The 27,345-nt window shown below is 42.8% G+C and overlaps 1 protein-coding gene and 1 pseudogene across 2 annotated transcripts in view; one reads left to right on the plus strand and one right to left on the minus strand.

Moving 5' to 3' along the window:
• FSTL1 (follistatin like 1) overlaps positions 1-16,095 on the plus strand; it is a 58,524-nt gene extending 42,429 nt beyond the window's left edge. The window contains exons 6-11 of the mRNA XM_084871764.1: positions 41-171; positions 4,322-4,440; positions 6,429-6,541; positions 6,840-6,950; positions 9,557-9,633; positions 13,450-16,095. Coding sequence (XP_084727890.1) covers positions 41-171; positions 4,322-4,440; positions 6,429-6,541; positions 6,840-6,950; positions 9,557-9,633; positions 13,450-13,494 — 596 coding nt within the window. The 3' untranslated portion in view covers positions 13,495-16,095. The remainder of the gene's footprint in view (positions 1-40; positions 172-4,321; positions 4,441-6,428; positions 6,542-6,839; positions 6,951-9,556; positions 9,634-13,449) is intronic.
• A 6,205-nt stretch (positions 16,096-22,300) lies between these two features.
• Positions 22,301-26,305, minus strand: LOC311615097 (annotated as a pseudogene). Its single transcript has 3 exons — positions 26,241-26,305; positions 23,492-23,697; positions 22,301-22,586 (listed from the first exon to the last, which is right to left on the minus strand). The product of its transcript is annotated as an uncharacterized misc_RNA (transcript).
• Positions 26,306-27,345: the final 1,040 nt, after the last annotated feature.

Genomic DNA, 27,345 nt, shown 5'->3' on the forward strand with positions numbered 1-27,345 from the left:
GGGGTACTCACCGTCGGTTGACCTCCCCACTTTCCTGCAGTCGTTTGCTATCAGTCCAACCGCGATGAGCTCCGGCACCGCATCATCCAGTGGCTGGAAGCAGAGATCATTCCGGACGGCTGGTTCTCTAAAGGCAGCAACTACAGTGAAATCCTGGACAAGTACTTCAAGGTAATCCAAAGTCAGAGTCAAAGACTGGTCGCCCATGGCCAGACCACGAGGAAATACAAACCAGCAGAGAGTCCTTGAGTGTTTCCTCCCCATAGGTCATTCCATGCAGCAGCAATAGATGCCTTCTGACCAGCTTGATCAGCGGGAGCCCAGCAGTACAATCCTTATGATCTAACACACAGTGTTTCCCAAACTTTTGACATGTGTACCCCCTCTATAATTTTCGTAATGCTGAGTACCCCTCGTACTCATGAGAATGTAGAATTAGGCGCAGCTAAGCACGGTGCAGTGCATATCCCCACCAAACTCCAGTGCAACGCGTACCCCCACCAAACTCTTCCCGTACCCCTGGGGATACACGTACCACACTTTGGGAAACACTGAATACGTGTTGCTCTGTTTGTGCAGTTAAACCAACAAAGGTGTTGGTAAGCTTATGTATGAAAACTATGTCTCCATGCCCCCGTCCCGTATGACACCTTATAGAACTGGCTGCCGACACAAAAATACCTCCTCAGCCTCTTTCCCACCTACTTTGATATTTCTCTAAGTCATTAACTAACTACCCATGGCCCATAGAGCAACTCTCATCTGAGAAGAGTCAATGGATTGGCATTTCATGGGTCCAGGATCCTTCATGAACTTAGATACTTACTCTCTTAAAGAGACAGATTATTCCCGTTGGGAACAGGAGAGATGCTACTTCAAAAAGGGAAGTGAGAGTAGAAATAGTACTTAGCAATGAGCAAGGCCACCATGTCAAGGAGATCTTTCTGGGAGCTTGAGATAGTTGGAAGAACCAGCTGATGGACAAGAACACAGACGCACATAAATGTATGTCCCTGTCAGAGATAAACAAACTACATGCAAAAGCAAGTGCGTGTGCGCACAGCAACACACACCCCACTTACCAAGATGCACACGCCACCCAGAGCATGTCCTACACACAGACACACACACTCAGTTACCTACATTCCCACATTCACACTAAAGCCCCTTCCCTTACAGACACACATCTTGGGGCAGATGCCCTGGAACACTCATCCCCAGACATTCACGCCCTCACGGGCCTCAGGGCCTTCTGTCCCAGAATCTAACCAGGCAGGACTCAGGTCACGCGAGGAATTTCTTGCCAGCTCTGCGGTCACCAGATGTGGTCAGCACCAACCCCGTCTATGGATTCCTCTTTCTAACTGACATTCTGGACCCTACGTACTGCGTTGGCTTGAAATAGGATCCCTGATCATTTAAGAGTCTGCTTGTGTTATTGTCTTTAGATAGCAAGTTCTCTCTTCTGTGGCAGAACAAGCATCTCTCTCTGGATTCCAAGTGTTTGAGAGATCACACATGGATGCTAAAGCACAGCCCTTCTCACTGTGCCCTCTGTCCCAACCACTCCCACACTGTGGAGCCGTTGGAAGCCCTGTATCTGTCCTTCAGCATCTGCTTTTTGATGGTTATCTGAGACCTGTACTAGTATATGGAGTCTTCAAAGGGAGACTCCCGCCCACTAGGCAAACAGCTGCTTGTTTCTAAGCGATCTGATATCTCACAGAGACTGTTTCTGAACCAACGAATCGCCCTTAGCCCAGCTGGCATTCCTTATAGAAAAATGAATGGGAAAGCAAATCTAATCAGAATGCAGAAAAGACCAAAATCAGGCTCTCACCTCAGCTGGGGGATTTGGTCCCTCTTTCTTAGGTGAGAGAGTGAGAAGAGGTAAAGAAAGAGGCTTTCATGGCCATGCCACACACACAACGCTGACTCAGGGTAGCAGACTCCAGGTGGCCAGGCTGAAACCGGATCCAGCCTTCCCATCTCCCTTACCCCAGTATTACATTTCCCATCAGCCCAGCTGCTGTACGTGACTGAGTGCCTGGCCGAGCCCATCTCCTTTCTACAACCTCCAAACTTGCAGTAAACCCAACCATGGGCCTCAGAGCACACTTTCCTGCCTTGCACAACCCTATGGTTACAAAGGAGAAAAGGGTTGTTATCTTGAGTGTAGATCTGGGAAATGCTGGTGTAAAGAGGTACTGTGCCTTTGTGACTGGGGTTGGTTGAACAGTGAATTAGGTAGGTTCTTGGTCCAAGTCTTGACTCGACCTCCCCCTACCCCTGCAGGCCCCCTAGGGTTTCAGGATTCCAGGCTGTTTCAGGGCTGGTTTCAAACCTCTGTCTTCCTGTGGCTGCCACATGCAGACCTGGCCGGGAGTAGGCTGGTTAGGTCCTTGTGTGATGAGTGCAGGCAGGTTGGCCCCTCCCTCAGCTTCAGGCCTGGACTCTGGTCCCACTGAATGTGCAGGGAGTGCGCTCAGCACTGCCCTTGGAAAGCTTCCTGGATTGTATTGTAGTTGTCAGGCTCCGGGTGCCCCTAGTTTCTCTCTGGGTCCACAGCCATTGCTGGGCTGTTCCTCTCTCCACACTTAGTCTGTACTCAGGCCCTGATGGGGTTGGGTCTATAAAAGCTGCTCCGGAATGTCCAATATTTGCAGCATTTGGACTCAAGAAAGTCCTAGGCTGCTAAGAATGGCACCTGCCCAACCTTACTTTATTTCTCTGTGTTAATTAATAAAGACCTCACAAGGTGAACACCTAGGGAAGGTTCCTCGGGTGAACATATGGTGACTACAGAACATCTGAGATCTCTTCTTAGGAATTAGGACAAGAATGAAGAACAGATACTAAACAAGGGCTGTCATAGTTGTCTCAGACAATGCTGTCCTACATACCCTGGAGAGGCGTAAGCCTTAGAGTGGAATACATGCAACCGTGACAGTTATGGAAGGACAGTTGGTAGCTTCAAGGACAGTTGGAAGGGCAGTCTTTACCTTCCACCTAGAAACCTGGACAGACTTTCCTTCCAGAATTCCTTACACCGTCTGGGAATCCTCCTTGAAGGAAACATGAGGGTGCTGATTACTCCCGGGGCAGCAGTATGAGGCAACCTAAGGGAAGAATTTTGAAAGGCAAAATGTTTTCCATTGGAATTTTTTTGGAAAATAAGTGTCCAGCTTGGAATTTAAACCAAGCCTTAAAATGGACAATCTCTTCCTGCAGCCTGGGCCTGAGCACAAGGTCTTGGTCTAGCATCTTGACAAAGTGGGGACAATGCCTGAGCTCAATACACCCTCCCCCTGTGCTCATGGGTTGTCAGCTGGGCCATGAGGACAGCCTGGACAGCTGAGGACCTGTGCTCATGTCTGTAGTGGGGCCCATGCACAGGGCAAGGGTGGGGGACTTTGCACCACCTCTGCCTGCAGGTTCTCAGTGGAAGCTCTTTGCGTCTGACTCCTCCCTGATGAAGGGTACCAGTGTGAAAGTTAAGCACTGGGAAGGCCAGGGAAGCTGAGATCATGCATTAAGAAATGGTCCTGTGAGCTCTGAGTGCCTTCTGTGTCACTGTTCCCAAATAGCGTGTTAGAAATGCACTTCCTGCTGAAACCAGTTTGGCTCGGTGGATAGAGCATCAGCCTGCGGACTGAAGGGTCCCAGGTTCGATTCCAGTCAAAGGCATGTACCTTGGTTGCGGGCACATCACCAGTAGGAAGTGTGCAAGAGGCAGCTGATCAATGTTTCTCTCTCATCAATGTTTCTAACTCTCTATCCCTCTCTCTTTCTCTCTGTAAAAAAATCAATAAAATATAAATAAATACTCAATAAATAATCAATAAAATAATCAATTAAAAAAGAAAGAAAGAAAGATATGCACTTACTGGGCTCTGCCACAGAGATTCTGGCTCACAGCATTGCTACCCCAGGTTTGTTAGGGTTTAAGGATGCGGTGGGGTGTCTGGCCTGAACTCAGGGCTGCCCTCGAGGCTGTCTGCAGAGTCCCTGAAGCCCCCTGGGCTTTCTGGTTCCGCAGGCCACGCTCAGGCTGCCCTCCCAGGCAGGGTCTGGGTTTGAAAGGCCCTCGGTGGCCTCTACCCAGGCACTTTCACTCTCTCATCCCGAGGCCCAGATGCCTTCTCTGGGTGCCCAGGGGTCCGAGCCTTTGGTGCTGTTGCTCTCTGAGGCTAAGTCAGGGCAGGATTGGTTATAACATGCCAAGAACAAGATAAACCAGAGGTGGGCCCAGCCCAATGAGGGAATGCTGGAACTGGGTTCTACAAACTATTCCTCAAAGATCTCTTCATCCCCTTTCTAGAATTTTGATAATGGTGACTCTCGCTTGGACTCCAGTGAGTTCCTGAAATTTGTGGAGCAGAATGAAACGGCCATCAACATCACCACCTATGCAGACCAGGAGAACAACAAGCTGCTTAGGTGAGTGGCGTGAGAGCGGCAGGGCGGGGTCTGTGAGAGGAAGGCTGGATGGGAGAGGGGATTTGAACTCCTTCCTACTACAAAGGAGCCACCAGCGTTAATGCGAAGTAAAAGCTAAATAGGATTCTGTCCAGGTCTAATCTGTGAACATTATGAACTAATGTACTGAGCACCACTAGTATCTGATGAAACGGTTATCGTTTTTGGCTAGAACTTGCAAGGAATAGGAGCATGTAATTTTAAGTAAATGATCAAGGTTGCATCAGAACCAAGTTGTGTCTGAGTGTTATGGGTAATGTTTTAATGGTTAATTTTCTGAAGGAATTACTTTAATGCATTATTTCACTGTAGCTTAGATCTGATTTTTATGATAATCAGTGCTATTTCATGTAGAGAACTCTAATGATTACAAATGTGAGTATGTCCCTCTCCTTTTCTGGTATCATTCCAAAGCAAATCGTAATAAAAATGAATCCCTAAGAAACCTCTGGTGTGGTTCCAGTACATTGGTAAGAATTAAGAATAGTGTAAGCACCACTTTGTCCAAAAGAAGTACAAGCATGAAAGCCCAGACTCTAGAAAGATTTCTTAATAGTAGTCCATGGCCTAAGTATATTATTTGAAAAGCCTTCATATTTTTAAAAAATATATATTTTATTGATTTTTTTTACAGAGAGGGATAGAGAGTTAGAAACATCGATGAGAGAGAATCATCCATCAGCTGCCTCCTGCACACCCCCCATTGGGGATGTGCTTGCAACCAAGGCAACATGCCCTTGACCAGAATCGAACCCAGGACCTTCCAGCCTGTAGGCCAACTCTCTATCCACTGAGCCAAACCAGTTTCAGCAAGCCTTCATATTTTGATAAACTAAAATTAGGCAATATTTTACAAGTTCATTCCATCTCAGTGAAGGAGGAATCCTGTCTCCATTTTAAAGATGATAAAACAGGCACAGAAAGGTTGAATAACTTAGCTCAAGGCCATATGGGCAGTAAGTGATTGAACCAGGGCTCAAATCCAGGCCACAGAAAGAGTAAGAGCTGAGATTCTGGGAAACTTCTGGAAGGTCTTGTTCTAGAATGGTGATGCTTGCTTGAACTCCACATTCTTTCAAATCACACATTGCACTCATATAGTCTACTAGTGGTCCGGTGCATGAAATTAGTGCATGGGGAGGGTATCCCTCAGCCCGGCCTGCATCCTCTCCAATCTGGGACCCCTAGGGGAATGTCTGACTGTCAGTTTGGGCTCGATCCCTGTGGTAGTCGGACATCCCTCTCACAATCCAGGATAGTTAGTTCCTAACCACTCAACAACCTGCCTGCCTGATTGCCTCTAACCACTCTGCCTGCTGGCCTGCTCGCCCCCAACTGCCTGTGCCCCCCCGCCAGCCTGATCATCCCAAACTGCCCCCCACTGCTGGTCTGCTCGCCCCTAACTGCCCTCCCCTCCTGGCTTGATTGCCCCTAACCACCCTCCCCTGCTGGCTTGATTGCCCCTAACTGCCTTTGCTTCGGCCCCACCACCATGGCTCTGTCTGGAAGGATGTCCAGAAGGTTTCCTTGAAGGTTTCCTGGCCTAATTAGCATATTACCCTTTTATTAGTATAGATTTATCTCACTTCTGTTTTGATTTTCCTTATTTGGTCAACTTTACACCATAGGGAAAGGCAATTACTGGTGTGCAGGTAATGAAACATTTGTCAATCCAAATTGGACAAAACCATGCAGGAAGTTTTAGTTGTCTGGGGAGGAACATTTGAGTGATCCGACATTCGGTGTAACAGACTGAAGATTGGGTGCTTACAGGAGTCAGGATGGTTGATGGTTGTGGGAAGTCAGTGTAGAGAGAAACTTTATCAATTAACAGTCACCTTCTTGGCCTCCTCCGAGGCCCCAGGTATGTGTGGTCCTAACACTTATTTTCTTTCTTCAGGAGTGAAGCTGAGGTATGGCTGACATATTTCTCCTGTGTTTTGTTTCAGAGGACTCTGTGTTGATGCTCTCATTGAGCTGTCTGATGAAAATGCTGACTGGAAACTCAGCTTCCAAGAGTTCCTTAAGTGCCTCAATCCAGCCTTCAACCCTCCAGAGAAGAGTATGCTTCCCCTAAGAAGCAGGGCGTGAGGGGGAGTGGGAGCATTTTGAGGGACTAAAATTGATGGCCCTATCCAGAGCTTGCTAAGAAAATTCCCTTCCACAATTCTAGGTGGGCTCCAGCCCATCATCTCCATAGTGATGTTCAGGTCCAAAACCTTTGGCTGCTGGTAGCGTTTGCTCAGATATAGTGCCTCTGAGGGACTGGCAGGTCTTGTCTAAGGTGCACAGACTGTAGTCAGGACTCTGTGTTCCACCTTCACCCTAAACTACCGTCCCTTCTTTTTTGGTCCCAACAGAGTGTGCCCTGGAGGATGAAATGTACGCCGATGGAGCTGAGACCGAGGTGGACTGTAACCGCTGTGTCTGTGCCTGCGGAAACTGGGTCTGCACAGCCATGACATGTGACGGTGAGCTGAGCCTCAGGCGGAAGAAGGAACAGCAGTGACAGAGCTCCCTTCATGAAATCACCAAGAAAGAAGTCAGGGTGGGGATGATGGAAAAGAGGACGGTGGTAGCTGGGAGCAAGGAACCTGGCCAGCAAGTGACAGACTCAAACTTGTCATATTGGAGCTCCCAGAAGGCAGCATTAGGGACAAAGCACTATCCCAGACGCAGAAAGTTTGAAAATCACTCCAGAGGCTTGGAACAAAAGAGGTTCAAGTCCCAGGACAAGAACAAATGTTGATATGAGATTGGAATGGTGATAATAATAATAATGAAAGTGAACACTTATTTAGTGAGAACAGTGTTCCAGGCACTTTACATATTAACCCACTTAATCCGTATGATTGCTTAGAAAATCCTATATGTAAAAGATTTGGGTGTTTGGAAGATAAAACGATTCTCCTCACCACCCATTCTCAGCAGGAAAAAAAAGGAAGAATGTAGACCTTCTGTGAACTAACAGAATTAGATATTTCTTAAAAAAAAAAAAAAAAAAAAAAAAAGTTGAAGTACTTGAGACGTGGGCAGGGTGACTTGGGGATATAGAGATGTCAGAGAGAGTTTGGGAGGCCACTGCAAAACCACTAGGGTCCCATTAGGATCTTGGACTACAATGATGCCAAAGATTACAGCCAATCCCTGGGAACAGCCAATTCCACAGCAACTAGGCACCATTCAGAGTGGAGGCAAGACAGACAAGGGTGAAGCCAGGTCACATATGGGAAGAAAGATCAGTTGGAAGGAATCAAGCCCAAAATGTATACCAGATGGAGTGAACCTAAAATTATATCTGAAAAAGCCTATTGAACCCAGCCGATTTGGTTCAGTGGTTGATCATTGGTCTATGAACCAGGAGGTCACAATTCTATTCCAGGTGAGGGCACATGTCCAGGATGTGGGCTCAATCCCTAATTTGGGGGTGTGCAGAAGACAGCCCATCAATGATTCTCCCTCATCATTGATGTTTCTATCACTCTCTCCCTTTCCCTTCCTCTCTGAAATAGAAAATTTCAATAATTCAAAAAAAAAAAAAAAAAAAAAAAACAGAGACAAGAAAAAGCAGGCTGGTCCTGGGATCATGTTCAAGGTCAGGTAATCTGGTAGTTGGAGACAGAAGTCACAGATCCAGGCAGAGCTTCTTCTAGGTTAAAAGCCCAGACACCAGTAAAACAAATGGAGCTCAGTACTACCCAGGGGATCCCTCGTCTCCTACTCCCCAGGGACAAGTCTCTTCTCAGAGTGGGAGGGCAGGAAGCCTACCTAACTCCAAAGACAAGTGGAAATGCAGGAAGAGGCTGTTTAGAGGTAGATATGCCTAGAAGTTGCTGGAGGCCAAATTAAAGCCATGGTAGCCAGGCCAAGTATACAGGAGCTACTGAAGCTAAGAGAGAACATTTCAAAACAATACGTAGCCTGCCTCAACCAGGAGGCCTTCTGTACCCTGCTCATCTCCCCAAAACTTCCCAAGTAATTTTTCATACCTAACTGCTCCTGGTCTGGCTTAGTAAAGGTAGCCATCCTTTTCTAAGATGCAGGCAATTGGTGAACAGCTGGCTTACAATCATCTGCATAATGAGCCTCCACCACATGCATCAGACAGAATCCAAATGATTGCCCTCCTGGGACCATGCCCATTTCCACAGCAATGGGACTGTTTATCCTCTCTGATGGCCCATGTTCAGAGCCCTACGTGGTTATGTATAAAGAGCGCTCTCCATGGTCATGCCCATCTTGGTGTGCAGGCCATGGACCTGAGAGGACATTGTAGAGGTGGCATCCAAGGCATTTTCAGGTCAATACCTGAAAGTTAGATCCTAGATCCCAATGGCATAGAAAGGAAGGGGCACTGAGACTCGAAGCCAGCTGGAGCCAGAGGGAAGTTGCCTTGGGGGGCTGCGTTATGCTGAAGTCTGGAAGCAGCAGTGGATCGGTATTTCCTAACAACAGTGCTGTTCTCGATAAAGGTACAGATTCCTGGGCTCCATCCCAAACCGACTGAATCAGAGTCCACAAAAGAGCAGCTTGGAAACCTGTGTACTTAAGATGTATTCTGTGATTTGATTTGATTTGATTTTTTCACTGTGCAGATTTGGCAGACACTGTAGGGGTGGTGGGGATCAACCCTGGCTGCATATCACAACCACCTTGAGAGCTTTACAGAACCCTGTGCCCAGGCCCTGCCTCATAACAATTAAATCAGAGTCTCTGGAGGCGCAGTCTGAGCATTTGTATTTGAAATGTTCTCCGGGGCCTGTGAAAGGTAGGGAAGCACTGCCCCAGAAGAATTCCTGAGTCAGGGTCCAGATTTTCTCCGTAGTTCTTTCTGCAAGGCCAGCTCCTGGAGAGGATGGACTGGAGCAGCTAAAGTCACTAGGGACAGAGGCCAGAGAAGGGAGGCAGTAGGTTGCTTAATTGCAGTGTGTTGATTTGGAGGTGTCAGAGGAATGTGGATAATTCACCTCTTCTACTGATTAAACAAGTGATGAAATTAAGAACCTAGAAAGTAGATACCCGTGGGACCCGAAACTGGCTTCCCTCAGCCACCTCTGAGTCTTGGTTTTTCTTGCAGGAAAGAATCAGAAGATGGCCCAGACCCAGACAGAGGAGGAGATGACCAGATATGTCCAAGGGCTCCAAAAGCACCAGGTGAGTCGCAGCCTCTGTGCTGACTCGGGTATCTGCCGCCACCAGGCCCTTCCACCACGCAGATGTTGCCTAACGTCCCGGGAGACCAGGAAGGTGCACGCTGTTTAATACAGTAGGTCCTGAATGATACACCTATAGAATCAAACTGATACCGTTCCCCGATGGGGTCCTTGCAGGGTCCCTCGGGTCCTAACAGATATAGATTGCAACTTGGCACATTGTTTAATAAGTAAAACTCAGCCAGTTGGTGATTTGCAAGTGGTTTGCAAATGAGCATGGGCTAAATAAGTTAACTGTTTCCTGTCACAACCGGTGCCCAGACCCGAAGACCATAGATTCTTGAAGGCCAGGCTCTGTAGCTTGCTCATCATGGGAGCCCTGAATTCGCACAGGGCTTGGTATATAGTTGGCTCTCAGTGTGCATGGAATTAGTGGGTTTGGACTGCACCAGAAAGGATTTAAGTTAAATGTAAAGCTGGCTAGAAAACAGCCTGGGGGGACAAACACAGGAAACTTTGAGGATCTGCTTCCTGGAGACTTGAGATAAGAATTCTGTTCAGGCCGAAATCGGTTTGGCTCAGTGGTAGAGCGTCGGTCTGCGGACTGAAAGGTCCCAGGTTCGATTCTGATCAAGGGCATGTACCTTGGTTACAGGCACATCCCCAGTAGGGGGTGTGCAAGAGGCTGCTAATCCATGATTCTCTCTCATTGATGTTTCTAGCTCCTATCCCTCTCTCTTCCTCTCTGTAAAAAATCAATTAAAAAAAAAATTTCTGTTCAGGTTCTATGTCAAGTTGAAGGCCTTCTTGGGTATAGGGTTCTTAGCAAAATTGTGATACACTGACATATTTTGCTAAGGACCTAGGGAGAAAACATGGGTATACTGGACTCCCAGGCCTGTCTTCCACTTGTTTACCATAGTCTTAACAAAGGATATTGCACCTTAGGCCACCTGTCTGTAGACTAAGTCTGGTCATTCAAGCCTTCTCTCTCGTAGAAGTTTGGGTTGTTTTTTGTTTGTTTGTTTTTATTTTTTTATTTTTTAATATATATTTTATTGATTTTTTACAGAGAGGAAGGGAGAGAGATAGAGAGCTAGAAACGTCGATGAGAGAGAAACATCGACCAACTGCCTCTTGCACACCCCCTACCGGGGATGTGCCCGCAACCAAGGTACATGCCCTTGACCGGAATCGAACCTGGGACCCTTGAGTCCACAGATTGATGTTCTATCCACTGAGCCAAACCGGTTAGGACTCTCTTGTAGAAGTTTTTAAGGAATATAAATGTCATAAGAACTGCTAAACTATTGGGATGAAATATTTGACTCGAAACTAAAGAAGTGTTAATATTAATAGTAATTGTTCATATTTATTGAATTTTATATGCATTTTGTCATTACCACTAATAGTGTAGAAACCTCATGTCAGTTTTTTGAGCCAATGCAGAACCTCCCATCTTCTATTTTTCCATATTTCGGCAGTCTTGAGTTTCCAGAGGAGTACAAATTCCATAAAAGAAAAAAAGAAGTTCATAGGGATTCCTTGCATTTAGGTTGGAGATACGATCAGGGTAGAGAGTGGGGAGTGAATTAGAATAACTCTCATTTTTAAGTGTCTCTGTCTGTGTGAGTTCCCTCAGGAGCAGATGCTAAGGCAAGGACTCAAGTACAAATACTTTATTTGGGAGGTAATCCCAGGCAACACCAGAAGGGAATGGGAAGGAAGCAACAGAGTTGCTCAGAATGAGAAGGAAGCAACAGAGTGCAAATCCAGCAGTTATCACCGTAGGCAAGTGGAGCTTAATCCTCGTGAGGAACTCTGGGAGCAGCGTTACCATGCCTGAGGGTATTCCTACCGAACTCCTGTCAGCCACTGGCAAGGTTCCCTCCAGCAAACATTAATTACATGGCATTTCTGGCCCACCAACCAGAAAAAGAGGTGCAGGAACTGGCAGGCAGAAGCCATGTCAGTGAACTGAGAGGCTAAAGACTGGGGCTGTGGATGGGGCACCAACAGTGTTTCTGTTAGATACCTGTCACTGTTGTTTTTATTTCCTGTTAAATTTTTTTGTTGAGATATAATTCACATACAAAATTCACACCTTTAAAGTGTGCAATCCAGTGGTTTTTAGTATATTCACAAGATTGTCAGCCACCATCACCATGTATCCAAAACATTTTCATCATCCCCAAGAGAAACCTCATACCCATTAGAAGTCACTCTACATTCGCTCTTCCCTGGCAATCATTAACCTGTTTTATAACTATAGATTTTCCTGTTCTGGACATATGTAAATGGAATTATACAAAACATAGTGTTTTCTATTTGTCTTTTTTCATTTAGCATAATGTTTTCAAGGTTTATCCGTATAGCATGAATCAGTGCTTCATTCTTTTATTTTATTCAAGATTTTTCAATTACTGTTGAAATACATGCTTTATTCTTTTTTATGTCTAAGAGGCCTGGTGCACAGATTGAAAGGAAATTAATTAGAAGGTGGCCAGAGGGGCGGGACTGGGCTAGCTGGGCCGGCAGGTCAGCTGGTTGCTTATGCTTTTTACATGTATAGATAACATTCCATGATATGAATATACCATATATTGTGTATTCACTCATAGGCTGGTGTATATTTAGGTTTTCGCTTTTTTGCTATGATGAATAATGCTGTTATGAACATTCTTATAAAAGTTTTGTGTTTTAGTTGTCTTGTGTATATAGTTAGAAATGGACTTGCAGGATCATATGATAATCCTGTTAATCTTTTGAGGAGTGCCAGGCTGTTTCATTTTCTTCACAAATTTGCCAACATTTGTCATTGTTTTTTATTTTATTTATTTTTTTATTTTAGTCATCCCTGTGTAGTGGCATCTCACTGTAATTTTTTGACTTGCATTTCTCTAATGATTAACTGTCTCCTCATGCACTTATTGGCTATAAGAAAAATGTCTCCTTTGAAGAAATGTATCCTTGCTGCGGGGGGCTGTTTCTCTGTTTCCCAAGCCCATCATGGGAAACGACAGGTTCCTGAGTGGAGGAGCTGGGGATTAAGAGACCAGGAGCAGAAATAGATTCATCAAACTGGGAGCTAGGTGGGTGCCATCTCTCTGATGGAGAAGCAACAAGCGAACCCCCCAAGCCACGCCGGATTATTTATACGGTCAAAGGAGCTTATTTGCATTCTTAACTATGCCCTAGCATTACTGGATTTACATATCTAGACCGGCCCCTGCTGACACCTGGACAAAGGTACTCTGCCAGTGCCTCAGGCTCAGCTAACAATTTAAAGAATGTCCATGTGCCTTCTCAGGTGGCCCTCTACACCTTGCTGTAAGAGATGGTACTTTATTACTTTGTTTTTGTATTGAAGATGTTGAGGCATGGAAAGCTTCAGAGTATGCCCCAAATCTCCCAGAAAGTAGCACAGCCCCAATCGAAGCCCAGGTATTGTGCCTCCAGGGCCTGTCGCTCTTCACACCTCTCAGGATTTGGACTCAGGACGTCTAGTAGCACTTCCCATTTGGTAGCCTTCTCTTCGTCTTTAAGACTGGCATCATAATGTCTGACCCGATTGTTTCATAGGAATTCAAATAGGGACAACTCTTAATTCCGTGGCAGCCCCTACATGACCATATTGTGAATAAAACACGCTCCTTGACCTCAAGTTGTTTGCCATCCATGCAGGAGACAGACAAGTAACCAAAACTAAAATTCTGCCTAAGCATGTAACTGTCAATGCTAGATAAAGAACTGAGGACGAGATAAATGCCACTTAATTTTTTTTAATATCATTTATTTTTTCTCTTGCTTCTCAAAGGAAACAGCTGAGAAGATCAAGCGAGTGAGCACCAAAGAGATCTAGGGAGGAGGCACCTGGGAAGGGTGTCCAGAGCCCGGCACCTTCTCCTCCACTTCCGCGTCGAGTTCAGTATGCACAAGTGTCTGCTGCAATCGCCAAATCACCAGTATTTGCTTGTATAGCAACAAGTTTTATTTCGTCTGTTTGTTTTGCAATAAAGGAAACGGGGGTGGCTGGCTAGGAGGGGAAGGGCCATAGCCTTCATTTCTAGGAGTGATTTAAGAGAAACGGTATAAACGGGGTTCGGGGCTGGGGGCAAGTAAGGAAACTGCATCAGGGTTGGCAGAGGAGCGGGTCCAGATCGGAACCACTTCTGAGTCTCCTACAGCTATAAACACGCTGCAGGGAGGCAAGCAGCACCAGAGAGAACTTAGCAGACTACCCTAGAGGAGAGACTCGGGAAGCTCAGTGGAGAGGAACGCATTCTGCTTCCAGCCCTTTCCAGTTGGCATAAGACTCCAGTGTCTGCTTCTCATGGCCCCAACCACTGCCTCTAGATGCATAGCCATTCGGCTAGTTACCCAGCATCCCTCAGACCTGATGGGGTTTATGGGAGGGTGCAACCAAATGATGCAGATACTTGTTGACATTCAGCCACTTAGAGACCCAACCAAATTTTAAAAATACTTTTTACCAAAGGTGCTATTTTTCTGTAAAGCTTTTTTTTGGCACGTTGATTTCATTTTTCAGTTATTATCATTATATTATTGTTGTTCTTTTATAGTTTGTTTTCTTGACTAGAAATTAAGCTTTTGTCATTATTTTCCAGTAGTCTTACCATTTCAAAGGTGGGGGAGTTTGGGTTCTTTCTGGTGCAGGGACTGCTCTAACCCAGACTTCCCACCCTGCCGCATACCAGCTGCAGCCTAGAGACCACCCCCGGACTCCCGGGGAGTCAGCCGCCTGCCCCAGGAGCAGTGGGCACCTCAGCCAGAAGCCAGGGGAAGAGAAGTGTCTCCATACATGCTTTCAAGATCCAGCAGCTAATTAGTTTTCAGTTATTCTAAGTTCATGCAAATCAGTATTTCAAAGGATGGAGACAAGTGCAGCCTAAGCAAGGCTTAGATATCCCAGCCTATCAATATGCTCGTTGATCCACCACTAACTAGGATCCACCCTGGCTCTTCCTATTTCTGGGCCTCGGTTTCCTCAGTGAGCAGGTAGGAATGTATTAACCTTTCGATTTCATACGTTGTAAAGTCTGTGGTTCTGGTCATTGGCCCGGAGGAGACAGGTTCCTGTGATTTTCCTTCTTCTTAGGAACAATGAAAACTTATTGTTCTAAGAAGAAGATTCAGGAAATCAACAAGCTGACCAAGTTTGACCTCAGTGAATGGCCCCACAGGTTGTGCTGAGTGTGACGCAGAGCCCTCTGGGTAAACCCTGCCCTAGAAAGGAATGGGAAGAGACCCAGTGCCCTTGGTCTTCACTTTTGCATTTCCTCTTGAACCTTCTTGGATACAGTCATGGCTTTCCATTTAGAGATGAGAACCAAAGGGAGTTATTTCAAGAGAGGAAGAGTGGAAATTTAATGTTAACGTTGTTATTGGTGGGCAGTCAGTCTCTCCTGTCTCCTTTGGCCTGTGTCCTTATCAACCCCACTCAATACCATACCTAACAGGTATTTGGAATAACAAAGATTTAAAACTTGACATAAGATCTCATTTTCAGACAATGAGAGGGAAATTATGTAGATAGTACTGCACAGGCAACGCTGAGGAAGTTGTACTAAAAATGGAATTTCTTCTAAACAAAAGGAGAACATTCCACTTTGTTTCAAATTCTGAGCATTTATCTACATCCCACTTAAACGCTTTTTCGGAACCCCACCTGTGCGGTCTGACAGGCACCTCCCTGCCCACGTGCTCTGGAGAACCAGCAGCACCGCTTGGTCACTATGGCAATGAGAACAGGAATACCAGTTTGTTTAGAGCAAGAAACCAGAGTGTCTTCTCACCTGTTACATTCAGGACAATGGTTGCCATCCAAGACTTAACCTACCCTACAACACCAAATTCCTCAGAGCAATCTGCATTCCTCCTGTAAATAGGGAAGCTTATTATCTGCACCCCAGAATCAAGTGATCTGATGACCATTCATGGAAAGCTGCTAAGTAGCCTAGTTTGGGGAGTCTGACACGGAGCAAAAAAACAGGATTAAATTGGGTTCAGTTCCTCCAGCTCTCTGAAAGCACAAGGCTTAGTCTGCAAGCTTCCTTGGGCTTTCTCTGTGTGTATACAGTTTTATAAACATAATAATTACAGCATCTGTTATTATAGATATGTATTCCTCATGTACTCCCCACCTGTGTCCATGGAGACCTCACAGGCCATGACTCTGGACTCCATCACTGGTTTTGGAAAGCAGGGCTCCTCCACCTGCCTGTAAGTCCATGTGAACCAGTCTGAATGTCTTTCCTTTACACTTCTGTTTTTAAATAGTCAAATTTCAAGAAGCAATTTAATCAGGTTTCTGTTGCCTATGTGTTTGTGAAATGTATTCGTATTTAGTATGCTTCCATATTGCATTTAACTTGTTTTTGTAACTCCTGATTTTTTGTGTGTGTGGATATTCTTGATAAATAAAGAAATTAAAATAACAGTCGTATTGGTTTCCTTTCTCCTCCCTCCACTCTAATTAGCATATTATGTTTTTATTATTATAGATGATCAAGTGTGATACATTCCAGGAATACACAGTGTCAGTTCAATATATAAAAATCAGTGTGCTATACCATATTAATAAATGACAAAGACTGCACAATTATTTCAATAGATTCAGAAAAAGCATTTGGCAAAACCCTAAATTCATTCATGATAATAACACTCAACAAACTACCCTGTCTCCCCGAAAATAAGACAGTGTCTTATATTAATGTCTGCTCCCAAAGATGCGCTAGGTCTTTTTTTTTTTCTTCTTTTTTTATAATATTTTATTGATTTTTCATAGAGAGAAAGAGAGAGGGATAGAGAGTTAGAAACATCAATGAGAGAGAATCATCGATCAACTGCCTCTTGCACACCCCCCACCAAGGATGCACCCGCAACCAAGGTACATGCTCTTGACCGGAATCGAACCCAGGACCTTTCAGTCCGCAGGCCGACTCTCTATCCACTGAGCCAAACCGGTCCCGGCAAGATGGGCTAGGTCTTATTTTCAGGGGATGTCTTATTTTTCCCACGAAGAAGAATATGGTCCACATTTATTGTTAAATGAAAATAAAGGAAATTTATTACCTATACTGTACGGTAGTTGTCAACACAAACCAGACAAACTGAATCCTACAGTATCAAAAATTTACTCATTTATTCAATGACAATCGTGTCATCATCTTTTGGAGCATCATCATAACAATCCAATTCCTGAATTTCCTGGTGAATTTCTTGTGACTCCATTTCTTTCAGAATCAGTGGACTAAATCTCTCATGTTTAGCAATAGCACTGTCTTTAAATGAGTACTTCTTGTCAAGGTAGCCTGCTCGCAGTGCATTTGCAATGCAACTGTCAGTGATTTTCTCCCATGAATTCTTCACCCAAGTCACAACTTCTTGCAGTTTAGATTTCACAAAGTTTCCACGCTGATTTCTCTCCATTCTATTTTCAATGTAGTCATTAATTTCCATGCGCAAATTGTCTTTGAATGGCTTGTTTATTGCAATATCAAGAGTCTGGAGATAGGCCTTATTTTCGGGGGGATGCCTTATATTTCACTCAGAAGGAAACCTGTAAGGTCTTATTTTCAAAGGATGTTTTATTTTCGGGGAAACATGGTAGCAATAGAAGACAATATTTTCAACCTGCTAAAGTCCATCTACAATAAACTCACAGCTAACCTCATACTTAACAGTGAAAGACTAAATGCTTTGTCCTTAAGATCAGGAACAAAACAAGAATGTTTAACCTCACATCTTCTCTTAGCATTGAACTAGAGGTTCTTCTAATCAGGGCAGTTAATCATGAAAATGAAATATAAGTAATCAAGATAGGAAAGGAAGAAGTAAAATTGTCTTTCATAGATAACATGATCTTGATATGGAAAATACTAAAGAATCTAAATATTAAATACTAAAACACTATTACAATTAACAAATTCAACAAGGTTGCAAGATACAAAATCAGTGTACAAAAAATCAATTGTATTTCTTTATACTAGCTAAAAACATTTCAAAAATAAAATTGAGCAAACAATTTTATCTACAAAGCATAAGAAGAATAAAATACATAGGAATAAATTTAACAAAATAAGTAGAAGACTTATACATTGAAACCTACAAAACATCAGTGAAAGAAATTAAAGAAGCCCTAAATAAAAGGAAACACATCCCTAGATTGGAAGACAATATTGTTAACTACAATGTTAACAATATCGATCTATAAATTGAACACACTCCATATCAAAATCCCATGTGCCTTTTTGAAGAAATTGATAAGCTGATCCTAAAGTTTATATGGAAATATCAAAACAAAAATAGCCAAAGCAATCCTGAAATAAAAGAATAAAGCTGGAGGATCCACACTTTCCTGTATCAAAACTTACTAAAAAGCTACAGTAATCAAGACAGTGTAGTACTGGCATACGGTTAAATAGTTCAAAGGAATGTAATTGAGAGTCCAGAAATAAACCCTACATTTATAGTCAGTTTTGGGTTTGTTTGTTTTTAGAAGGATGTCAAGAGAATTCGATGGGGAAAGAATAGTCTTTTTAATAAGTGATCCTGAGAAGACTGAATATTCACAAAAGAATGACATTGGACCCCTATCTCATATCAGATACAAAGATTCACTTAAAATGAATCATAGACCTGAATGTAGGAGCTAGAATCATAAAACTCTTAGAAGAAAATATAAGAGTAAATATTTTTTGTCTTGGATTAGGCAAATAAAAAACTTTTCTGCTTCAAAAGACATCATCAAGAAGTGAAAATAGCCGAAACCGGTTTGGCTCAATGGATAGAGCGTCGGCTTGGGGACTGAAAGGTCCCGGGTTCGATTCCGGTCAAGGGCATGTACCTTGGTTGCGGGCATATCCCCAGTAGGGGGTGTGCAAGAGGCAGCTGATCGATGACTCTCTCATCGATGTTTCTAACTCTCTATCTCTCTCCCTTCCTCTCTGTACAAAATCAATAAAATATATAATAAAAAAAAAAAAGAAGTGAAAATATTACCCACAGGAGAGTATTTGTACATCATATATTAGATAAGGGACTAGAATCCAAAATATATAAAGTCTTACAACTCAGTAATAAAGAAAAAATAGATAGTCTACTATTTTAAATGTGAAAATGATTTAAATGAATATTTTCCCAAAGAAGATATACAAATCACTAATAAGCACATAGAAAGAGGCTCAACACCATTAGCCATCAGGAAAATGCAAATCAAAACCACAATGAGATACCATTCACATCCACTAGGATAATTAAAATTTAAATAGGCAGATAATAATGAATGCTGACAATAATATTGAGAAAGGAAACACACACTCTTGGTGGGAATGTAAATGGTACAGCCATGTTGGAAAACAGTCTGTTAGTTCCACAAACGGTTAAAAAATTAGAATTAGCACATACTAAACAATTCTCCTCCTAAGTATATATCTAAGAAGACTGAAAACATGTCCACACAAAAACTTATACACCGATATTTAGAGCAGCATCATTCAGTCAAGCCAAAAAGTGAAAATAATCCAAATTTCCATCAACTGATGAATGGATAAAATGTGGTATATCCATACAGTGAAATGTATTATCCTATCTAATAAAAGAGTAATACACAAATTAACCATAACTCTGCTACATCCACAAGCCAATCAGGAGTGAGTATGCAAATTACTCAACCAAGATGGTTTCAGCCATGGAGCAATCAGGAGGCTTGGGTTTCCCCAGTAATGGAAGAAGTCAAGCTTTCTGCACACCCTGGCTTGCCTAGGCCTCCACTCAAGGCTACAAAGTTTCAATTATAGAAGATAAATAAATCCCAATAAAAATGGCGGCAGCCACAAAGATAGAGATCTAGAGCAGGAGGCTTGAGTTGCCCCCAGCAATGGAGGAAGCCAAGCTTTCTGCACACCCTGGCTGGCCTAGGTGTCCATTCAAGGCTACAAAGTTTCAATTATAGAAGATAAATAAATCCCAACAAAAATGGCTGTGGCCATGGAGCAAGCAGGAGGCTTGGCTCTGCTCAAGGCTTCAAAGTTTCAATTATACAAGATAAATAAATCTCAGATATCAGGGCCTTCACTTGGGTCGCTACGGGGCACGTCCAACCTGTAAACCACCACAGGCTCCTCGCCCAGGCTGCCCCACGCCCCAAGGGAATCCTTACCCTGATCCCAGACTCCCTTCAGGGCAAACCAGCTGGCCCCCACTCATGCACAGGGTCACAGATTGGAGAGGGTGCAGGCTGGGCTGAGGGACACACATCCCAGTGCATGAATTTCATGCACCGGGCCTCTAGTTTAGCAATAAAAATAAATGAAGTGTTGATACATGCTATAACATGAACATTGAAAATATTATAATTCTCAGTGAAAGAAGCCAATTACCACATATTGTATTATTCCATTTATATAAAAGGTCCAAATAGGCAAATTTATTGTCCAGAAAGCAGATTAGTGTTTGCCTGGTACTAATACTGAAGGAGTACTGGGAGAAATGGAGTGACTGCTAATGTATATGAGATTTCTTTTTGGGATAATAAATATGTTCTAAAATTAGAGAGTGATAATGATTGCACAACTCTGTGAATATATTAAAACAATTGAATTGCATACTTCAAATGGATGATTTTTATAACATGTGAATTATATTTTGTAAAGGTGTTTAAACAGATGTTTAAAGTATAGCTCTCTTGGATTATAAAAATAATGCATATTCATTATAGAATGTTGCATAAGACAGACAAGTAAAAAGAAGAAAAAATTAATCCAATTATGCAGAAATAACTAGTGATTGTCATTAATAATAATAGTTATTATTATACATCCTATCTTTTTAATATGCGTACAGTTAAACAACTTAGGCTCATATGACACATACAAGCTTACACCTTGCTTTTTTTAATTTAACATTATGTTGTGAGCCCTTCCCTATGCCATTAAAAATTTTAGTGAATAATTTTAACAGTTGTAAAATATTCACAGCAAGTTACTGGCAGATCCAGTATTGCAAAAGGGTCTTGAATGCTTGATTAACTGCCAAGCCCATATTTACCAAACCTGAACGGTGACCCATCAACCTTTGCATGAAGCCAGACTTCCTTCAAACTTCTCAGGTAGAGTCTGTACAATCTTGGACCACCATCTCACCTCTCTGGACTTGTTTTCTCACTCCAACATGCTGTGGTTAGTAGAAGGTGATGGGTAAAGTGCCTGCCAGATCTAACCCTCCAAGGTTAGATCCCTAGAAAGGACCTAAGTCAGGGGCACGGGAAAGTAGAAGGGATTGGCTACAGTGCAAGTTTCATCATCATCATCACCTTCCTCCTAAAAGGTGGCAGCATACCTCAATGACACTGCCTGAGGCTCTGGATGCTATACTAAGGAACTTTTTGCCCTGAGTCAACTATGTCACTGTGGAAAGCACACAGGCCTTTGTTAACATTTAGGCCTGCTTTCCTAGGATCTAGGATCTAATACTTTCAGCTCTATGGCCTTTAGAACTTTACCTTCTCTCCCTGTTTCCTTCACTGGGGTAATAATATCTACTTCAGAGATCACTGTGGGGTTAAATGTGGTATGTGAAGGTACCTAGGTCCACCCTAACGTACCATATATATTCAATAAATACATAATCCTTTTCTTACATACTTTTTCAAGTCCTTGAATCCTTCCTTGTGGGATGGGAAACAGTTTGAAAGTAACAGAACTGACACACACAAAATTATCCATCAAATTTTCTCTCAAGGACTCTATTAAGGAGCTGGAAGGTCCCCAGAATGTAGCTCAATAGCAACATTAAGACAGCCCGGGATTCACGAATGAGGCAGCAACTTCATTTTTGGTCTCATTACTTAGCACACAGGGGCTCCCCTTCTCCAGACTTAGATCCATTCACGCAGTCTGTGTGGTCTTAGGTATATAAATGCTGTGTGGCACAAGGAATCAAGGTGCATGAAGTCTGGATTCAGAAAGAATGGGCTTGAATCCCAACTCTTGTGCTTATTAGCTATGTCCTTAGTCTATTTAACTTCTTGGTTTCCTCAAAAAGGAGGGGGACAACAATAACAATTACCTTGCAAGGTGGAGGCAAGGACTTACAATGAAATATATAACGTGCCAGGCACGTGGTGAGAGGCTGCTAAATGGCTTGTCCTTAGCAGGCAAACAGACGTCTCATCAATAGTAACTGCCACATCCATCAGGATAAGCGTTGTCAGTCCCTGAAGTGTGGTCTCTTTTCAGACCCAGCGAGACTCCACTTAACCACCTTCTCTTGCCCCAACCTACAAGCTTATGTGCCTAATGTTTCTTTAAATCTCCAAAGAGCCAAAACCGGTTTGGCTCAGTGGATAGAGCATTGGCCTGCCGACTCAAGGGTCTCAGGTTCGATTCCGGTCAAGTGCATATATCCTGGTTGCGGGAACATCTCCAGCAGGGAGTGTGCAAGAGGTAGCTGATCAATGTTTCTCTCTCATCGATGTTTCTAACTCTCTATCCCTCCCTCTTCCTCTGTAAAAAATCAATAAAAAAATATATTATAAATAAATAAATAAATAAATCTCTGGAAAACCTACAAGTACCTGATACATTTGGCATTCAGTAAATATCAATAACTGATAACTTCTCCATGGTGATACAACCTGCTTTCACTCACTCACTCGGGTACTTGCAGATGATTCTGAAGGGCTCGTTGTTCATATCTGACTCTGTTATGTGGGCAGACATATTTCTCATGGACAGGGTATTTCAGGATGGAGAACACCTGGAGAGGCCATTCATCTGCTCCTCCAGGACCTCCACAGTACTGTGGTTGCTCAAGTCCCTCTCTGCCCCATCCAACCAGGTCACTTTGGGCAAAAGGTACCAGCCCTTGGAGATACGCATGGCCGTGTCCTCATTATCAATAGTATCAAATTCACCTGGGGCATTTCAGAGTCTGGTTGAAAAAACAAAACAAAAAAAACAATTAGTTCCTTTATTATTTCAGCCCCAGGAGGATGGGCTAGCAGAAATCTTGCCCCGAGTCTTTACATTAACGTTTATGTAGGCAACATATCTTGAGGTTCACTGTAGTTAAAATTTTGATCCAGGCACAGTGAGAGAAAATCTCACTCCTGCCCTCCGGGTCTCAGGTACTACTGCTGTACGGATTTATTTTTGGAATCTTCCCCTTTGGAGGATTCGTTTAGAACTTTCCACTGACCTCATATGCTCTGCTGAGAAATACAGAAGATAACAAATAATTCTTACCATCATCTTCCCACTCTTTCAGCTCCTACCCTGGAGGAACTTTGCTATATGCCTCCATCCATGACCCTGTGAGATCTCCAAGTAATCCTTAGAAAGGTAAGGATCCCTAGGGCACTATGGAGATCACTGGTCCGGTCCATTCCTACATTTTAATAGTAAAGAAATGAAGCCTAGAAAAACTAAAGGAGTTATCCAGAATTAGAACTTGGGCCTCCTGATTCCCAATGCAGGGCTCTTCTCACTGAGCCACACATAAGATCTGAGTACTTATGGAGGAGTACTGTTACTTAACATTTTGGTATTTCAGTGTTAAAATTTGTTTGGTGAGTTTGGGATAAGACCAGTGTTTTTCTTTTCCTATGTTTTGTTTGCTTCCTAGAATGATAGGCACAGACACAGCAACATTGGTTCAGAGCATCATTTTTAGCTAAGATAACTGAGAGTTTAAATACATGACCCTCATTATAGAGATGAGAAGAGCCTATAATAATTTGAATAGAAGAGAAAAAGTGAGAGTAGTGGAAGATAAAACTTACAATTTATTCCTATCAATAGAGCTTGAAACCAAGTTCATCCAATAAATATCCTCACCTTCTACTATTGGCTTAATTGTACTTCCCATTCTTCCATATGGTGTGATGGCTGAGCACTTGCAGATAGCTTCATGAAATCGACATTTCTTAGTAAAAGTGATAGTCCCCTCAGAAGTTTCAGCCTGAACCATGGAGAATCTTCCCTCATACAAAGAGTTTTGGTCCTCTAGTTGCTCTGTGTTATTGTGAAATTGGTAAACCAACCTAGAGAAAACTTAAAAGAAAATCATAGTCCCCAAAGAAGTGGAAATATTCTTTATAATTTTTACTTTATAATCCTCTGGGATGTCTTCTCTTTCCTAAGAAAACTTAAGATTTTCTGCACCCTCCACAAAAGAGAAATGGCAGGAGAAGGTAACATCACTGAAAGGTTAAAGAAGCAATGAACTTAATAAAGCACTTATAAAGACCAGTGAATACTGCCCAGGCAGGCATGGTTCAGTTAGATGGAGCATCATTCCATATACCATGGTTGCAGATTTGATTCCAGGTCAGTGCACATTCCCAGGTTGCAGGTTTGATTCCTGGTCAGGGTGAGTATTGGAGGCAATGAATGGATGTTTCTCTGTCACATTGATGTTTCTCTCTCTAATTTAATTTAAAAAATAAATTAAAAAACAGTAAAACAAGACCAGTGCCTACTGTATCAGGCAGGACTTAATAGCAGGTAAAGGAAATTACTATAGCTGTTTTAAGCAGATAGAAATTTAGTACAGAAATTTGGCATTTACAAAAATCATTAGAAGACTGAAAGAAAGAGCCCACGCCGAAACCGGTTTAGCTCAATGGATAGAGCATCGGCTTGGGGACTGAAGGGACCCGGGTTCGATTCCGGTCAAGGGCATGTACCTTGGTTGCGGGCATATCCCCAGTAGGGGGTGTGCAGGAGGCATCTGATCGATGACTCTCTCTCATCGATGTTTCTAACTCTCTATCTCTCTCCCTTCCTCTCTGTACAAAATCAATAAAATATATTTAAAAAAAAAAAAAAAAAAAAAAGAAAGAGCCCAAAGATGGGCATGGAAGGTGAGATTTGCTATGTGTTTTGTCTGTCCCCACATTATGCTAGGTTCAGAATGCTCTTTCCTTAGTTCTTACCTCAGTGTTAGAAAAAAGATTAGATGAATTAATTCAGGAAAAGCTTTTAGAACAAATCTAGCTCATTGAAAACACTTAATGTTACCTGATATATTAGGGTTCTCCAGAGAAATAGAACAAACAAAACCTATAGAAAGATATCACGTTATTATAGAGGTGCGAAGGCCCAAGATCTGCAGTGGGCAAAGTGGAGTTGCAAGAATTCATTGTTATATTATTTCACTTATATGTGGAATCTAAAGAACAAAATAAACAAATAAAATAGTAACAGAGAACAGGCTGACAATTCTCAGAGGGGCAGGGGTTAGGGGACCCAGTGAAAAAGGTGAAGGAATTAGCAGTACAAATTGGTAGTTACAGAGATGTGGATTGCAGCATGGGGAATATGGTCAATAATGTCATGATAACTGAGTATGGAGACGGATGGGTGCGTGGGACATCAGGAGACCACTCTGTAGAGTGCATGATTTCTGGCCACTTTGCTGTGCATCTGAAGCTAATGCAGAATGTCAATCATGGTTGAAAAAAAAAATATCTTGAAAAACACAGAAGAGAAATTATGAAGGACATTAAATGCATTTAATGTATCCCTATTGCTGGACATTTTGCTTCAATTTGTGATATGGTTATCCCCATATATTTTTGTATGTTTGTATGCTTAAAAAGAAAAGGAGCCCTAACCAGTTTGGCTCAGTGGATTAAACGTCGGCCTGTGGACTCAAGCGTTCCAGGTTTGATTCCGGTCAAGGGCATGTACCTTGGTTGCGGGCACATCCCCAGTGGAGAGTGTGCAGGAGGCAACTGATTGATGTTTCTCTCTCATTGATGTTTCTAACTTTCTATCCCTCTCCCTTCCTCTCTGTAAAAAAATCAGTAAAATATATATATATTTTTAAAAGATTGGCTTCTTTATGGCCGCCATTAAAAAAGATAAATAAAGAGTACAATGGTATATTCCAGTCGGACTTTGAAGGCTCAAGATGCCTATGTTTCAGTTTGAGTCTTGCTCAAATTGCTTCTATTTATCTAATGTGGTTATAATCAAGAAGCAATAGGTAATAGTTAGAAATAAATCTTAGTCTGAAGATGTGTAAATTCAAGTTCTAATTCTAAGTCTCCCCAATGCCTAAGTCATTTCACATTGGGCAAGTCATTAATCTCTTTAAGTTATAGGTTCCTTATATATATATAACTAGAGGCCTGATGCATGAAGATTTGTGCAAAAATGAGCCTTCCTTCCCCTGGCTGTTGTCACCGCCTTTGCTCTAGCCCAGAGCCACTTTTCTGCCTTTCCACACTTCCCAGAGGCCCAGAGTGGCTGGGGTAATGCGGAATGCCTGCATCCCATCCCCGGCCGCTTGGCACCTGCATATGCAAATTCACCCACCATCTTTGTTGGGTTAATTTGTATACTCACTCCTGATTGGCTGGTGGGCGTCACAAAGGTACAGTCAATTTGCATGTTTCTCTTTCATTAGTGTGAATTATAATAGGATGAGAACACCTTCCCAGGTTGTTATGAAATACTTTGGGATCCTAGAGACATGGCTTAGTCATTTTTCAGATGGACAGAGGATTGAACCAAATGGATGTATACCTTAGTAAGCTGCCCCTTTTCCCAATCTCTCTCATAAGAATATGTAGCTTACTCATGAAGGGCCCTTAATTCAAGACTCAGGAATCCTAAGGTTCTAGCCAGCAAATCATGGAACATGAACTACTGGTGATGTAATCAGTAATTTAAAAGCTAACTTCTGATGTGTCTGCAGATGGTCCTACTTGAGCCTGAATAATTTTTCTGTTTGTTTCAATCTGTATTTTTTCTTTTCTTTTAAATATATTTTTACTGATTTCAGAGAGGAAAGGAGAGAGAGAGGTAGAAATATCAATGAAGAGAGAATCATTGATCAGCTGTCTCTTGCACACCCCACACTGGGGATCAAGCTCATAACCCGGGTACGTGCCCCGACTGGGAATCAAATCGTGACCTTCTGGTTCATAGGTCAATGCTCAACCACTGAGTCATGCAGGCTAGGCTGTATTATTTCTAGACCATGTGTCTTTAGCTTCCAAAGGCCTAACAAGCTGAGGTAAAAACTCAGCAAAAAGCTAGTACTATGGAAAAACACTTTAAAAATTGTAGAAAGACACTATTTCTGAAGCACCTGGTATAGTACATAGCACATAGTATTAAGCTATCAAAAGTTGTGATAAAATATAAGATATTATTAGATCAAACATACCTTTCTCTTTCTCACCTACACACACACCCATTCCTTTAAGTTATTTGGGTTGGTTCCTGACCATGAGTGAATTATCATCTTACTTTGACCTGCTGCTCCCTCTATACACACACACACACACACACACACACACACGCACACACACACACACACACAGTACCCAGTTACAGTAATCCGGGTGGACCAGGTCTTGCACTAATCCTGAGTAAATCTCTGGAGCCTGAGACCTGTTGCCTTCAAGTTGTTGTTAGCTTTAAGAGACCAGCAGGACTGCTATAGGTCCCTGAGAGATAGTGTGTGCCTGAAAACTCTAAATGTGTTTCATTTATAAATAGTTATATTGCAGATTTTAGATATATGCTTTTTAAAAAGAAATAGTTGGGAGAAAACCAAGATGGCGGCATAGGGTAGACACCCGAATGCAGCCTACCACAACAAATTTGAATTTAGAACTGGAAAACAGGGGAGGCATTGCCCTGAAGCGCCGGACGGCTAGCTGAAAGGAGGCTCT

This window comes from Pipistrellus hanaki (assembly GCF_964339955.1).
Source record: "Pipistrellus hanaki genome assembly, chromosome: 2".
NCBI lineage: Eukaryota > Metazoa > Chordata > Mammalia > Chiroptera > Vespertilionidae > Pipistrellus > Pipistrellus hanaki.